The 15,444-nt window shown below is 33.7% G+C and overlaps 1 protein-coding gene across 1 annotated transcript in view; it reads right to left on the bottom strand.

Annotated features, from left to right (window-relative positions):
* NRK (Nik related kinase) overlaps window positions 1-15,444 on the bottom strand; it is a gene marked incomplete at its 5' end in the record, with an annotated part of 58,333 nt that overhangs the window by 23,086 nt on the left and 19,803 nt on the right. Inside the window, 4 exons of the mRNA XM_045537807.1 lie at window positions 7,839-8,172; window positions 9,385-9,755; window positions 10,764-10,861; window positions 13,373-13,467. Of these exons, the coding sequence (XP_045393763.1) occupies window positions 7,839-8,172; window positions 9,385-9,755; window positions 10,764-10,861; window positions 13,373-13,467 (898 nt within the window). The remainder of the gene's footprint in view (window positions 1-7,838; window positions 8,173-9,384; window positions 9,756-10,763; window positions 10,862-13,372; window positions 13,468-15,444) is intronic.

Raw genomic sequence — 15,444 nt, 5'->3', positions numbered from 1 at the left:
CACAAATTCAAGAGTGTGAACCTGCCTCACTGAAAACCTACCCTGCTTCTATTAACTTACAGTAAAGATACTCAAAAGATAAAAGCCACAAAAAGTGACAATTTATGTGGAATGCCATATCCTGTGGGAAAACATACCAACTAATTTTTATAAGCTTGTATGTCGATAAGATCTTTGTGTCTAAACAGTGATTCTTGGCAGCAAGAGAGTTGTACAGCCCCATCAAAGACTGGTTTTTATGACCTTTCCAACCACAAAAGCCTGGTATGGCAGCATGTCCTTTTTAAATTAAAATGAAAGGAAGATCCATTCACTCTACAAATTTCTAAAACATTTCTTAAGATAACTAGAGATACCCAGGGTTGCTATGAAACCTATGTTGGGACATTCTGTTTTAATGTCTTTAATTAAGACAGATAGACAGATAGATAGAGAAATAAAGATAGATATTTTCTCACTTATACTGCTTTCCCATTGGAAATCATTCAGGGAATGTCCTTCTACCTTTTTTTCTTTTTTTCTTCCTTTATTGATTTCTTTCATAATTATTGTACGCCTATCATAGGCCATGTCCTAGGTTAGACCCTGAGGTTGAGTGAGTTGGAAGAAAAATAATTAGGGGTGGATTAGATAGAATTTCTTCCTTTTAAGAGTTCATAATCTAGTGTAGCAGACAAACAAATACACAAATAACTAAACTACAATGTCATAAATGGAACTATGGGCAAAATCTCTGCAAGCACAGTGGAAGGGGTACACAATTCTGCCTTGGAAAGTCAAAGATGATATTTGAGTTGGATCATGAAAGATGACTAATTCACTAAGTAGAGATGAGGTGAAGGGGCAGCCTTCCAGACAGAGGGAACAGCTCATACAAGGAACACTAATGAAAGAGCATGACATCTTCAAAGCCAGTTTGTGTGAAAGGACAATAGGCTGGAAAAGTGGATTGGCATGATCTTTCCTTTGTCTGGAGTTCCACCTGTGTTTTCAGATATTCAGATACTCCCCATTTGTCAAGAATTAGTTCAAATATCACATGCTCCAGCAAATCTTCTCTGTGACAATTCCTATTGCTTTAGCATCTGTGAGCTACTTGAGTATTTCAAACCTATTTATAAAGTCAATAAACATTTTTTGAATGACAAAATCATTGTCTAAACAGAGTATATTACTTCAATTAAAATTGTACATGTGAAAAGTTTCTGAAAAAGTTAAGCATACTTACTACATGACACAGCAATGCCACTCCTAGGTATACACACAAAAGAGCTGAACACAGGGACTCAAACAGATATTTGTACACCAATGTTTACAGCAGAATTATTTTCAATAACCAAAAGGTGGATAGAACTCAAGTTCCCATCAACAGATGAATGAATAAACAAAATGTGGCATACATAAGATGGAATATTATTTAGCCTTAAAAAGGAATGAAATTCTAATACATGCTACAACATGGATAAACTTTGAAAACATGCTAAGTAAAATAAGCGAGACATAAAAAGACAAATATTGTATAATTACACTTGTATAAGGTATCTAAACAGAAAGGAGAATAGAGGTTACCAGGGGTTGGCAGAGGGGAAACTGGGAATTGATTGTATAATTGTTTGGGATGATAAAATATTCTGGACATGGATAGTAGTGATGGTTGCAGAACACTGCGAATGTACTAAATGCAACTGATTTGTACACTTAAAATGGTTGAAATGGTAAATTTTATGTTATGTGTATTTTACCACAATAAAACAAAAACTCCCCAGAAACAAAAAATTGGCTCTTCTTGGAGTGACTTCAGCAAGATGGCTGATTTGAAGTGACTGGTGCTTGTCCCTCTTACAAAAATGAACCAAAATAATGAATAAGCAGCTAAAATTTGACCAAAGTGTCTGAGGGAGAGCGCTGGAGTGCAGTGAGAAAGTGGCAAGGTCTCCGTATGGCATGGAAGTCCAGGATGCAGTATAGGGAGGAGAAAAAGGAGTCCTGCTTTTGTTGTCCCATCTCCCCCGTCAGGATCAGCTTGGAGCCAAGAGGGACTTCTCCTTGTAGGGAAAAGGTAAGCAGAAGTCCTCCATCAACCCTAATTGCCATAACAGACACCTGAAATCCTTGCTACAGGAGAATCTCACAGTCCTCAAGCCCTGAGCCCAGTATGGGCATGTTCCAGAAATTCACGTGGCTGCATTGCTCCAGATTAAGAGCAAAAATTGTGTACTTCACCCCCCACAATGACCCAAGCTGCTGCAGCCTGGTGCTATATTGAAACTAGAGCCACTGCTGGGGTGCACCATGCTCTGGGGGCCAGAAGACACTGTGATAACTCTCCAGTAACAACTTCCCCCAAAAGGAAACATATTAAGTGTCAGAAAAATTCAAAATAATGATCTTAAAGAAACTCAGTGAGATATAAGAGAACACAGATAGTCAATCAATTAAATGAGGAAACAATTTGTGATCTGAATGAGAAATTCAACAAAGGTATAGATATCATAAAAAAGAGCAAAACAAAAATCTTAGAGCTGAAAAATTCAATGAATGAAATAATAAATACCATTGAGAGCTTCATCAACTGACAAAACCAAACAGAAGAAAGGATTTCTGAACTTGAAGACAAGAGTTTTGAAATAATGCAGGCAGACCAAAAATATATATAATTAAAAAATTAAAAAAAACAATGAAGAAATCCTACATGATTTATGGGAAACCATTAACAGAATAAAATTTGACATGATAGGAGTTCCAGAAGAAGAAATGAAAAAAGGAGTAGAAAACTTTTAAAATGAAATAATAGCCAGAAACTTCCCAAGTCTTGGGAGAGATATTAACATCAAGATCCAGGAAGCTCAAAGATCACCAAATATATTCAACCTACATGTTGGCTTCTTGGCCTAGGGGTATGATTCTTGCTTTGAGTGGCAAATATATTCATCCTAAAAAAGTCTTTTCCAAGGAAAATTATAATAAAATTGTCAAAACTCAAAGACAAAGAGAAAATTCTAAAAACAGCAAGAGAATAGCATCAAGTCACATATAAAGGAATTTCCATTAGATTAACAGCAGATTTCTCAGCAGAAACCTTACAGGCCAGGAGAGAATGAAATGACATATTTAAAGTGGTTAAAAAAGACTACAAGCCAAAAATACTATACTCAGCAAAGCCATCCTTCAGAAATGAAGGAGAAAAAAAAGTAATTCCCATACAAGCAAATATTAAGGACTTCATTACCACTAGACAAGACTTTCAAGAAATGCTTAGGGGAGTCCTACATCAGAAAGCAAAAAAACAATAACGATCATCATGAAAACATGTGAAATTATAAAACAAACCAGTAGAGCAGATACAGAAAGGAGAAAAAGGAATCAGACCTTATCACTACAGAAAGCTACCTTAACCATAAAGTTAAACAATAAGAGACGAAGAAAGGATATACAAAACAACCAGAATATTATTAATCAAATGACAGGAGAAAGTACTCACCTATAAATAATAACCTTGAATGTAAATGGATTAAATTCTGTGGTTAAAACATAACAGATTGTATGAACAGATAAAAAAAAACAAGAGTTAACTATATGCTGCCTACAAGAAACTCACTTCACTTGTAAAGACACACAGACTTAAAATGTAAGGATGGAAAAAGATATTCCATGCAAACAGAAACCAAAAGCAAGCAGGAGTAGCTCTACTTATATCAGATAAAACCCATGTTAAGTCAAAAAACGTAAAAAAGTGACAAAGAAGGAGATTACATGATGATAAAGTGATCAATTCAGCAAGAGGATATAATAATTATAAATGTATTTGGACCCAACACAAGAGTACCAGATACATAAAGTGAATATTATTAGATCTAAAGAGAAGACAGACTCCAACACAATAACACTTGTGGTCTTCAACTCTAAACAGAAAATCAACAAAGAAACACTGGCTTGGAACTGCATCGTAGATCAAATGGACCTAACAGACATTTAAAGAACATTTCATCTAACAGCTGTAGAATATACATTCTTTTCATCAGCACATGGAACATTCTCCAGAAATGACCATATGTCAGGCCGCAAAATAAGTCTCAAAATTTTTTTTTTAATTGAAATCATATCAAGTATCTTTGTTTACCAAAATGGAATAAAACTAGAAATCAATAACCAGAGAAACATCCGAAGCTGTATAAATACATGAAAATTAAACAACATGCTCCTCAACAACTAATGGGTCAATGAAGAAATTAAGAAGGAAATTCAAAAATTCATTGAAACAAATGGATACAGAAACACAACATACCAAAACTTATGTGATACAGCAAAAACAGTATCAAGAGAAAAGTTTGTGGCAGTAGATGACTACATCAAAAAAGTAGAAAGATTTCAAATAAACAGTGATGCATCTCAAGGAAATAGAAAAGCAAGAAAAAAAACTGAACTCAAAATTAGTAGAAGGAAATAATAAAGATCAGAGCACAAATAAATGAAATTAAGACTAAAAAGTCAATACAAAACATCAACAAAAGAAAAAGTTGGTTTTATTAAAAGATAAATTGACAAACCATTAGCTAGAATAACTAGGGAAAAAAGAGAAGACCCCAATAAATAAAGAAATCAGAAACAAAAAGGAGACATCACAACTGATATCACAAAAATACAAAGAGTCTTTAAAGACTATTATGAACAACGATATGCCAACAAATTGGAAAACCCAGAGGAAATGGATAAATTCCTAGATATATGAAACCTCTCAAGATTGAACCAGGAAGAAATACAAAACCTAAACAGACCGATAATGAGTAATGAGACTGAATAATGAGTAAAGAGTCCCGCAACAAAGAAAAGCCCAAAACTGGATGGCTTCATTGCTAAATTCTCCAAAATGTATAAAGAAGAAGTAATATCAATTCTTTTCAAACTATTTGAAAAATGTGAAGGGAAGGGAATTCTTCTGAACTCATTCTACAAGGGTAGCATGATACCAAAACTAGATAAGGACACAACAAAAAAAGAAAACTACAGGCCATTATCTCTAAGGAACATAGACACAAAAATCCTCAACAAAATACTAGCAAACCAAATATAATAGCATATCAAAAATATTATACATGATGATTGGGTGATATTTATTCTAAGAATGCAAGAGTGGTTCAAAACATGAAAATCAATAAAGGTGATACATCACATCAACAGAATGAAGGACAAAAACTACATGATCATCTCAAGAGATGCAGAAAAAACATTTGATAAAATTCAACATTCCTTTGTGATAATAACTCCTAACAAATTAGGTATAGAAAGAATGTATCTCAACACAATAAAGGCCATATATTTCAAACTCACAGTAACCATCACATTGAATGGGGAAAAGCTGAAAGTCTTTTCTCTAAGAACTTGAATGAGACAAGGATGCCCACTCTCACCACTCTTATCCAACATATTACTGGAAATCCTAGGCAGAGCAATTAGACAAGAGAAAAACAAAAAGAATATCCAACTTGGAAATGAGGAAGTCAAATTGTCTTTGAAAATGACATAATATTATGTATAGAAAAACATAAAAACTCCACCAAAAACTCTTAGAACTGATAAACAAATTCAGTAAAGTGGCAGGATACAGATCAACATACAAAAATCAGTAGCATTTCTATACACCAACAACAAACTAGGTAAAAAAAGAAATTATGAAGGCCAATGCATATGCAATAGCTACCAAAAAAATAAAATACCTAGAAATAAATTTAACTAAGGAGGTGAATGATCTCACAAGGAAAACTACAAAACACTGATGAAGGAAACCAAAAAGGACACAAAAGAGGAAAGGCATTCTGTGTTCATGGAGTAGAAGAATTAATATTGTTAAAATGACCATATTATCCCAAGTGATCTACAGCTTCAATGAAATCCCTATGAAAATACAACGAATTCCTTCACAGGAATAGAAAACACTATCCTAAAATTCATATGGAACCACAAAATACCCCAAATAGTCAAAGCAATCCTAAGTCAAAAGAACAAAGCAAGAGGCATCACACCAGATTTACTGGTACACACTACCAAATATACTACAGAACTATAGTAACCAAAACAGCATGGGAGTGGCACAAAAACAGACACACAGACCAGTGGAATAAAGAACCTAGAAATAAATCCACATATTTATAGCTAATTGATTTTTGACAAAGGTGCCAAAAATACTCATTGGGGAAAAAACATTCTCTTTAACAAAGGATGCCAGGAAAACTGGATATCCATATGCAGAAGAATGACACTCAAACCCTATCTCTCACTGTATATAAAAATCAACTCAAAATGGATTAAAGATTTATATGTAAGACCTGAACCTATAAAACCACTATAGGAAAACATATGGGAAATGCTTCAGGACATTGGTCTGTGTCTGGGAAAAGATTTTATGAATAGAATTTCAAAAGCACAGCCAACAAAAGCAAAAATAAACAAATGGGATTATATCAAACTACAAAGCATATGCACAGGAAAGGAAACAATTAACAGAGTGAAGAGACAACCTGCAGAATGAGAGAAATTTATTGTAAGCTATTCTTCCAACAAGGGATTACAATCCAGAATATACAAGGAACTCAAAAACAACTCAACAGAAAAAAAAAAGAAATAATCTGATTTAAAAATGGGCAAATTATCTGAATAGACGTTTCTTAAAGGAAGACATACAAATGGCCAACAAATACATGAAAAAATGTTCAACACGTCACTAATCATTAGGGAAAAACAAATCAAAACCACAATGAGATATCATCTCACCCCAGTTAGAATGGCCATTATCAAGTAAAAAGTATAACAAATGTTGGTGAGGATGTGGAAAAAAGGGAACTCTTACATATTGTTGGTAGGAGTGTAAACTATTTGGTAGGAATGAAGAACAGTATTGTGGTTCCTCCAAAAGCTACAACTAGAACTACCATATGATCCAGCAGTTCTACAACTGGGCATATACATACAAAGCAAAGGAAATCAGTAAGCTGAAGAGATAGCAGCATCCCATGTTTATTGCAGCACTATTCACAATAGCCAAGATAAGGAATCAGCTTGTGTCCGTCAATAGACATGGATAAAGAAAATGTGGCTTTTATACATAATGGAATACTATTCAGCCATAAAAAGTAATGAAATCTTGTCATTTGCAGCAACATGGATGAGCCTAGAGAACATTATTTGAGTGAAATAAGCCAGGGACTGAAAGATGAATACATGTTCTCACTTACATGCAGAAGTGAAAACAGTTGATCTCATATAAGTAGAGAGTAGAGTAGTGGTAATTAGAGCCCTGGAAGGGCAGGGGAGAAGGGACAGGGAGAGTTTGTTTAAAGGATACAAAATTACAGCTAAATAGGAGGAACTGTAGTTAACAATAATTTATTATATATTTTCAAATAGCTAGAAGAGAGGATTTTGAATGTTCCCATCACAAAGAAATGATAAATATTTGAGGTAATGCATATGCTATAATAAATACCCTGATTTAATCACTATACATTGTATGTTCTAAAATATCCCTCTGTAACCCATAAATATGTAATTATGTGCCAATTAAAATTTTTAAAAATATTTTTTTAAATTGTACGTGTTAAGAGACTCTACCTCAAATGTGTTCTGAGTAATAAAGGCAAACAAATAAGAGATTTTTGTTCCTAGAAATAAATGGGAACCATCCAAATTATAAGTAGTAAAGATCTACCTATACATCTATAATTAAAAATATTTGCAGCTTTGGGGTATAAGGTTAAAATATATTTGGAACAGCTGGAAATGCTACATGTCACATGAAGAAACACATTCACAACGAGAGGAGTTCATACTCCTTTGTGCATTACCTCCTGTTGATGTTCAAAGTCCCAGGATGCAAGTCTCTCCAATCCTGGACGGTCTGTCTCTGAGCAATTTTCTCTTCTATTCAGTTTAAGTGCTCCGCTCTCTTCATTGGTTCCACTGACTCCCTTACCTCCATTACCCCTGCTGCTTCTTCTTCCACTGCCTATACTGGCTTCATGTCCTTCCTGGTCTCCGATGGCAGCACTGCTCCCAGTGGCTGCACTTGCTCCATGGCTTCTATTGGCTTTATGGCTTATATAGACTCTGTAGACTTCTTTTCCATTATTTCCATCAATACCGTCTTGCTTCCAGCGTCCATCTTGGCCATAGCTTTCCCTGATAACAAGCTCCAATTAATGAAAGAAAGCCACCCAATAAAAACACATTTGAAAGTTAATAAGTAAATGTAACCGAATTAGGATGTGCCTTACATATATATCTACCATGTCCAGACATGTCTTTGCTATTTGGCTACATGTGAACACTATTGGTATGATATAGACAATAAAAATGCCCCAATGGCCTGTCAATCTTAAATACTGAATTAATATCATAGCTGATGTCAATTTTCTGGCTGCATTTGAATGGCAGAGGGAAGAGAACTTGCATTCTTTGTTAGGTATATGTGTTAGGTTAGTAGCAAGAATATGCATTTTTTTCCTTAAATAATAAGGCTACTTCATGCATTAGCAACTTTATAGCGACATGAATGATCAAGCTTACATTTTAAGCTCAACCACAAGACATTTAAATAATTCTTCCTGCAATATATCTAGTTTGTATTAATTTTAAAAGCTGCCCTGATTTTCTAACGTGTATTGACTACTTTGCTATAGAATCCCATTGGTCTAATAGTTCACCAACAAGTTCAGTAATATAGACCTCATATCTTATAAAACTATGATAGTCATTTAATTAGTTGCTAAAATTATCAAGCTTAATAAAATGTCTCAATGCCCTCTTTTTACATAAGAGACATTAAACCAATGCGCCTTTGGCAATTCCAAAAGTAAATTTATTTGACAGCAGAATTCTTGGTAGATTTTTTTCAGTTGGAAAAAAAAAGAGCTCTTGGTAACTTCTCTATCAATTAACCAGATAAATATTATCTTAAATTTATTATACACATGGTGATATCTTAACTGTTGGAGAAAAGCATAGCTATGTTTGCAAATACCAGAGCTTCATCTGACAGTTATTAAGTAGCACACTTCCTTTGTTGCCCCACTTCTCACAATCACTGTGGTTTTATAGGGTAAGATGATTCGGTGACATTAATTTTAACAGAAATATCTAGACAATTCCAGTTATTAAAAAACTAATAAATATTAATATTTGAATGCTAATTTTAAAAGTATACAAATAATGCAAAATTAGATGCTCTACATTGGAACAATTTAAAATCTATTATTTAAAATCAAACCATTTAGCAATAAGCAAGTGAAATTTATTCACCCTCTTGGTAGTAAATTTTGAAAACAAACCAAAGATGCAAATAGTTCTCAAGTTATAAAACATGGATAGTACAAGTAATCCAGAAAAACCAACCTTGGCCAACTAGGCACATCATCACGATTATTGTCTGTGTCATCAACACAATCATCATTGTTGTCATCATCATCACAATCTTTACAGACATCACTAGCCTGATAAACCTGGTTATCCAAGTCATCACTGCCATTGGCAAGGCCATAGGTATCTTCATAAGCATCATGAGTATCATCATCGTTATCACCATCAGTATCAGCACCGGCATCATAGAGTTCAACATAATCACCATCCTCTTCAGGTGGCTGAATGACAGGTGCGGGAATTAACCAATCATTCCGGAAGATTTCAGAGAGTGCATTATAGCCTACCCATTCATTTGTCAAGTATACGGGGGGTGATATTTTTCCTACTTTACATCCATTTGGAACCTGTGTGCACAAGAAAGGTTAATGTAGTCTCCAGTAGCCTTTCATTTTCTACCAGACTGGAAAGTTTCCAAGCTGACAACATTTTAAAATATATTTTCAATTGAAACAAAAATGTTCACTCACTAGATAGAGCCAATATTTTAGTGAGGATGAGATGCTAAAACTCAAACATCAGGCTATGATTATTAGTGGCCTTTCTGGATCACACAGGGCAAAATTTACTCACTTTTTTTTATTACCCCTACTTGTCTGCTGAGGAGTTGACATTTGCCTTTGATGCTGGAAAGTAGAACAGGTGATTTGATGCTCTAAAAATACAGTCACTTTTTCCTTTTGTTTTATCCCCTGACATTGGGATTATCACATAGCTCTTGAAATTTGTATGTTAATTTCACAGCTCTGAATTCACATGTTGAAGTTGTCTTAAAGCATTTTAAATGCTTCTAAAAAGCAAATTAATATAAATCTACCTTTTAAGTACCATATGTGTTATATAACTCTTGGGCAACCTAGAAGGGATGTGTGTATGGTAGCGTAAGGGTAATTACAAAATAAAATAGAATGATCTGAAAGCACACTGCAAAAAGAGTCGGAAAACTTTTTTAATTATGCAATCAGTACACATTTTATTTTTTACTAAATGTCTTATTTTTATACATTGCCTTATTGCCCAAGGAATTCTATTAAACAAAAATTGAGCATCTAACCTCTTAATCTGAGATTAGCTTTTACAAATAGCTCTTTACCACTCCTCTCTGAAATATGTTCTGATTGACACAAAAAAGTGAAAATCAAATATTGTCTGATTGGTTAAGGGTTTTCAATTTTAATTTCTAGATTTTGTATTCTCTACGCTCACATAGCAAGGAGAATCTACCTTTAAAAGATTAATTTAAAAAACCCTAAACTCTTTAATTTTTTTTCCTTTAGTGCAGATGAGAATGTGTAAATCAAAACAAATGGAAAAGTGAAAAGAATGGGCATAAACGTGTTAAGATGGAAACCTACGTGGATGTCAATCAGCAACTTCTGATCAATCGTAGAGTAAGGTGGTGATGACTGAGATCTCCTCCTGGTCACAGGACTCTCTTCCTCAGAAGAAGATTCTATGGAATGCCAAAAATACATTAGTAACAGAGGTAATTATAGCCACTGCCTTCATTTGTATAGTGTACTAGTTCAATCCCTTGTTATTTTTCTCGTAGCCTCTGTGATTCTATTCAGGAAATATCACCTGACAAATTCCCACAGGGCCAGGATCCTGAATTCTATTTTCAGTGGTAGTAGTAGGCTCAAATTTTGTTCCAGCTATAGACCTACGTGGCTATTCTGTTTTGAGTAGTAAGTGTACACTTGCTAAATATTTCTCTCTACCTATCTAAGAAGATACACAGTACAACGGGTAGCCAGGTAGACCCATTATTTTTAAATGTATCAAGAATAGAAAGGGCTGGCCTCACCTACTAACCAATAGAAAAAGAGCCCAACAATGCATTAGGAGATAACAGGCTATGCAAAACTCTCAAAATGAGAGTTGACTCTGAAATATTAACCCCCCAATTTCTATCAAGTGATATATCCTGATGTATTTCAATATAGTTAAGGAGTGAACTACTGAAAAGAGATAAAACTTATACCTTTTTATACAGCTGGGAACTTTTCTGTAACAGTGAAATACAATAGAACTTTCTGCAATGATGAAAATGTTCTGTATCCACACTGCCTAGTACAGTAGCCACTAGTCACACGTGACTATTGAGCATTTGAAATGTGGCCAGTGTGTCTGAGAAATAGACTTTTTAATTTTATTTACTTTTCATTTTAGTTTACATTTGAATAGCCACATGTGGCTGGTTGGCCATATTGGACAGCTCAATTCTATAGTGTAAATATTTCTATTTAAAATACAAATTTATCTGGTTTGGAAATCCAGACCTTGATATTGAGTTGTGGTACAGTAAACAACACCTGTGGTTGAAATCCAGTAAGAATATTTAACAGGATCAAATATCAGATCTTAGTGAGTGTACTTAGAAAAAGCTTCACTGCAGACAGGAACAGTCATGTCCCTGTTTATTGTTTTTGTGTCTTGGATTTTAAAGACTACTGCCTTTCTTTTATTTTCAGTCTTGGTATACATAGCCAAAGTATAGACACTACAATTCCAAAAAGCATGTATTTGTAAGACTGTTGTCTTTTAAGAACATTTCACTGAACACATGCCAAAATTTGTGTCCTCATCTTCTGGTACTGTTGTACTTTTGCTGTTTATTATTTTTCTGCAGGAAACCATTTCTCTGAAGTCTTTTGATGTGTTAGCAGACCAAACAAGAAGTCCAGGTAAAAGTTTTGAGATTTTGAGACAAATCTGTAGTAAGGTGCTCTGATTTCATGTTCCTGTCATCTCATGAGAATATCAAATAGCACATAAAATAAAACAAAAGAATTTTGGAACTGAAGACATGTAAGATGTTTCGCTATTATCTGCACAGATGCTATCCCCCTTCTCTCGCCCATCAACGTCCTGACTGCTTTGGAGCCTAATCCAGAATTTCCTTATTTCCAAAATGAAACATGAACAAACCTTAAATTTTTAGTTGTTTGCCCAGTATTAGCAAAACCAGCCCAAGTCAAACCAGAAGAAAAAGATTCTGGGGGAAAAAATTCCTAAATTCACTCTTTACTTAGGCTCATCTTATTTCTTACAACATAGTATTTGTGCATGAGGGGACACTACTATTTAAAAAAAATTCTGCCATTATGTAAGTCTCTTAAGAAAAATGGGTTTTTTAAGTTCAGATCCTCACATATTCAATTTTCAAAAACAGAGGTATATCTATATCCTTTTTATTATTAACATTTTACTAAAATCTGTATGCTATATTTTTAGAGATGACTCACACACTCAATTAGGCATTTTCCCCTTGCTTAAACTTGCCTGGATTGCTTAAAACTGGATAATGCTAGATTTCATGATCTAAGGCACAACTTTTGGTTTTGTTTATCCTAATATTTCACAAATCTATAATTCATTTAGTCTCTCTCAAAACACATCTGAAAATAAAACACCTGTTTGAAATTCATATCAGTTCTCCAAGTTATCTTCTATGATTTGATTGATTAATTTTTCATGTATTCTGAGTAAAATCATCAGTTTGTAACACTTAGGGATATTTATGAGATACTGTAATATCTTGGGAGGTGAAATAACAAACTGATAAATAAAACACATGCTCACAACTAGTGCATCCAATATTCTAAAGGCTGTCTATAAATTTTAGCTTGTTGGAGAGGCCTCTCCCAAGCTCCTTTCCCATATCTTTCTTACCTGGTATAGAAACTAAATAAAATTGATTCTCCCCGCCTTTCTAGACACATTCCTAATCACTACCCAAGTAAAAGAAGAAACTTCAGAAAAATTATTTTCCATTTCTCAAAGGTCACCCCTGACCACCCAACTGCCAAATCCAATGGCATGGCCTTCTGGTCCTAATCCTGACCTCCCTGATACTTTTGATTCATTCCTTCTTGAAATTCTTCTGTCTTGAATTCTGAAATATAAATTGTTAAACATTAGCTCTGTTTTTTCACTGTTGAAACTTTATACTTTGAATCACCTGATGCTGCTGGGCAATTTTGAAGATTTTGTGAACTCCTTTGTCCGATGTCAATGGGCTTCTGAACTTGTTCCAAAAGAGACCGCTGAAGAACACTAATGAAAAGACAGAAAAGCATGTGCTATATCCTAACATTCATAAGGGGAATGTACAACTCAACATAAAGACTAACAAAAGTTTTGCTTAAATACATGGGTATATATCAAACTGAAAAGTAGACCTTAAGTAATATTTTCCAATTTCCATTTTCCCCCAAACCTATTTTATCTAGAACCGAGAAAGAATTTCCAAAATATAGCAATAAAAACATTTTTCCATATAGTATATGTTTCCTTCATATATCATATTTATTTCTAAAAATTCCTATAAACCTTTTTAAACTAATATTCAGACAATATTATTACCTGAGTAACACAGCAATAAGCATGACATTATAGTGTGCTTATTTTTAACATGATAAACAAAATAAGTTATTGTTATGTCAAATATTCTATTATTATTATCCTGATTTTAAATGCTTAAAGTTCATGTTTTTTAATGTCTTGTTCCTGATTTAGATAGATAGATAGATGGACATATAGGGCACTTTCATTCTTACTATTCAAATTCAAAGAATATTTAGAAAGTTGCTTTGGACCAGTGATGCTAAATTTTCTAGTTACTTTGGTGTTTCTATATGGGAAAGACTTTGGTTATTGATTTAGGCCTAGAACAGACAAATCTTTTTACTTTTTAAAAAATGTTTTATTTTTAATTATTATGGGTACATAATAGTTGTATATATTTATAGGGTACATGTGATACTTTAAAAATAACTAAGAGTAGAACTGGAATGTTCCTAACAAATGATAAATGCTTGAGGTGATAAATATCCCAATTACCCCCATGTGGTTAATACACATTGTATGCCTGTATTGAAGTATCACAAAAGTCTTTTCTATGGTGCCAATTTCAGGAAAGATTCAAGGTTCATTTAAATCAATTTTATAAATTTAACCTTATTTAAAAGCAATGTGTTTGCTATTCATAAACTCAAAATCCTTTTGTAAAGTGAACAATCACTCCAAGTTTAACACTAAGTTTGATTTTTATATATTGGATTTTATTAAAGTTATGTTCCATGACACCAAAAACAACTACTCAAAACTGGTTTCTTCCCTTTGAGGTCAGAAGGACCATGACAACCCATTCATTGAGTACAGAGAAAAAGAAAGGTGTTCCAGTCTTGTTTTTCAATTTTTCAAGACTTCTGCACAAGAATTAAATCTAAAGACATAAATGTATGGGATTTTAAAAAAAATGAGATAGGAAGATACATACAACACAACATCAACTCTATGCATTCTGACCACACTGTCCAGAAAATACTGAGCGCTCAATAAATATTTACTGAATGACTGAGTGAATCAACATAGGCTAACTTCTCTCCATTGTAATTTGGGGTTGGAGGTAGTATGATTGTCAAAGAAAATCTACTTAAAATTTGGCTTTAAAATATAACAGATTGCACACAACATCTAAGATATGGAACATAATCTTAAAAAGTTACTGAAGATCATCAATATTACAAAGATCAAAAAATAGAGTGACTGGTATCAATATTATATATGATATTTTATTGATATAATATTGAGTCTAAGATTTGATTTTCACTATATGTTATTTTCAGGCTTACCCATTCTGTGGCATTAGCTTCTGAGATTAGGTTTAATCTGTGCGTGTGTTTTATCATGTAGTACATACAAGACAGAGCACTTGAAATTTCATGTCTTTTTATCATCAACTACTAATTGAACACTGTCAAAGAATGCATTGTTATTGTCCCTCTCTTTTTAAATCACGATCTTGCCAGCTAATTATCAAACTAAATAATTAGTTTGCAGAGACTGCAGTATGCCCAAATGTCAAAGATCTAGTCAATGGATCACTGCAGTTAAGGTTTTAAATGCAGGTCAATGATACCAGTGGTGATGATGCAGATCATGTAACCAAAAACTCTCATTTTATTGTTGAGGGTTGGTATTTCAGTTTTGACTTCACACAGAACATAGTATCAAAGAAACAAGCTTTAG

The sequence above is a fragment of the Lemur catta genome, chromosome X (assembly GCF_020740605.2).
Source record: "Lemur catta isolate mLemCat1 chromosome X, mLemCat1.pri, whole genome shotgun sequence".
NCBI lineage: Eukaryota > Metazoa > Chordata > Mammalia > Primates > Lemuridae > Lemur > Lemur catta.
Note: the sequence above shows the minus strand (reverse complement) of the source record. Positions and strands in the feature narration are given on the sequence as shown.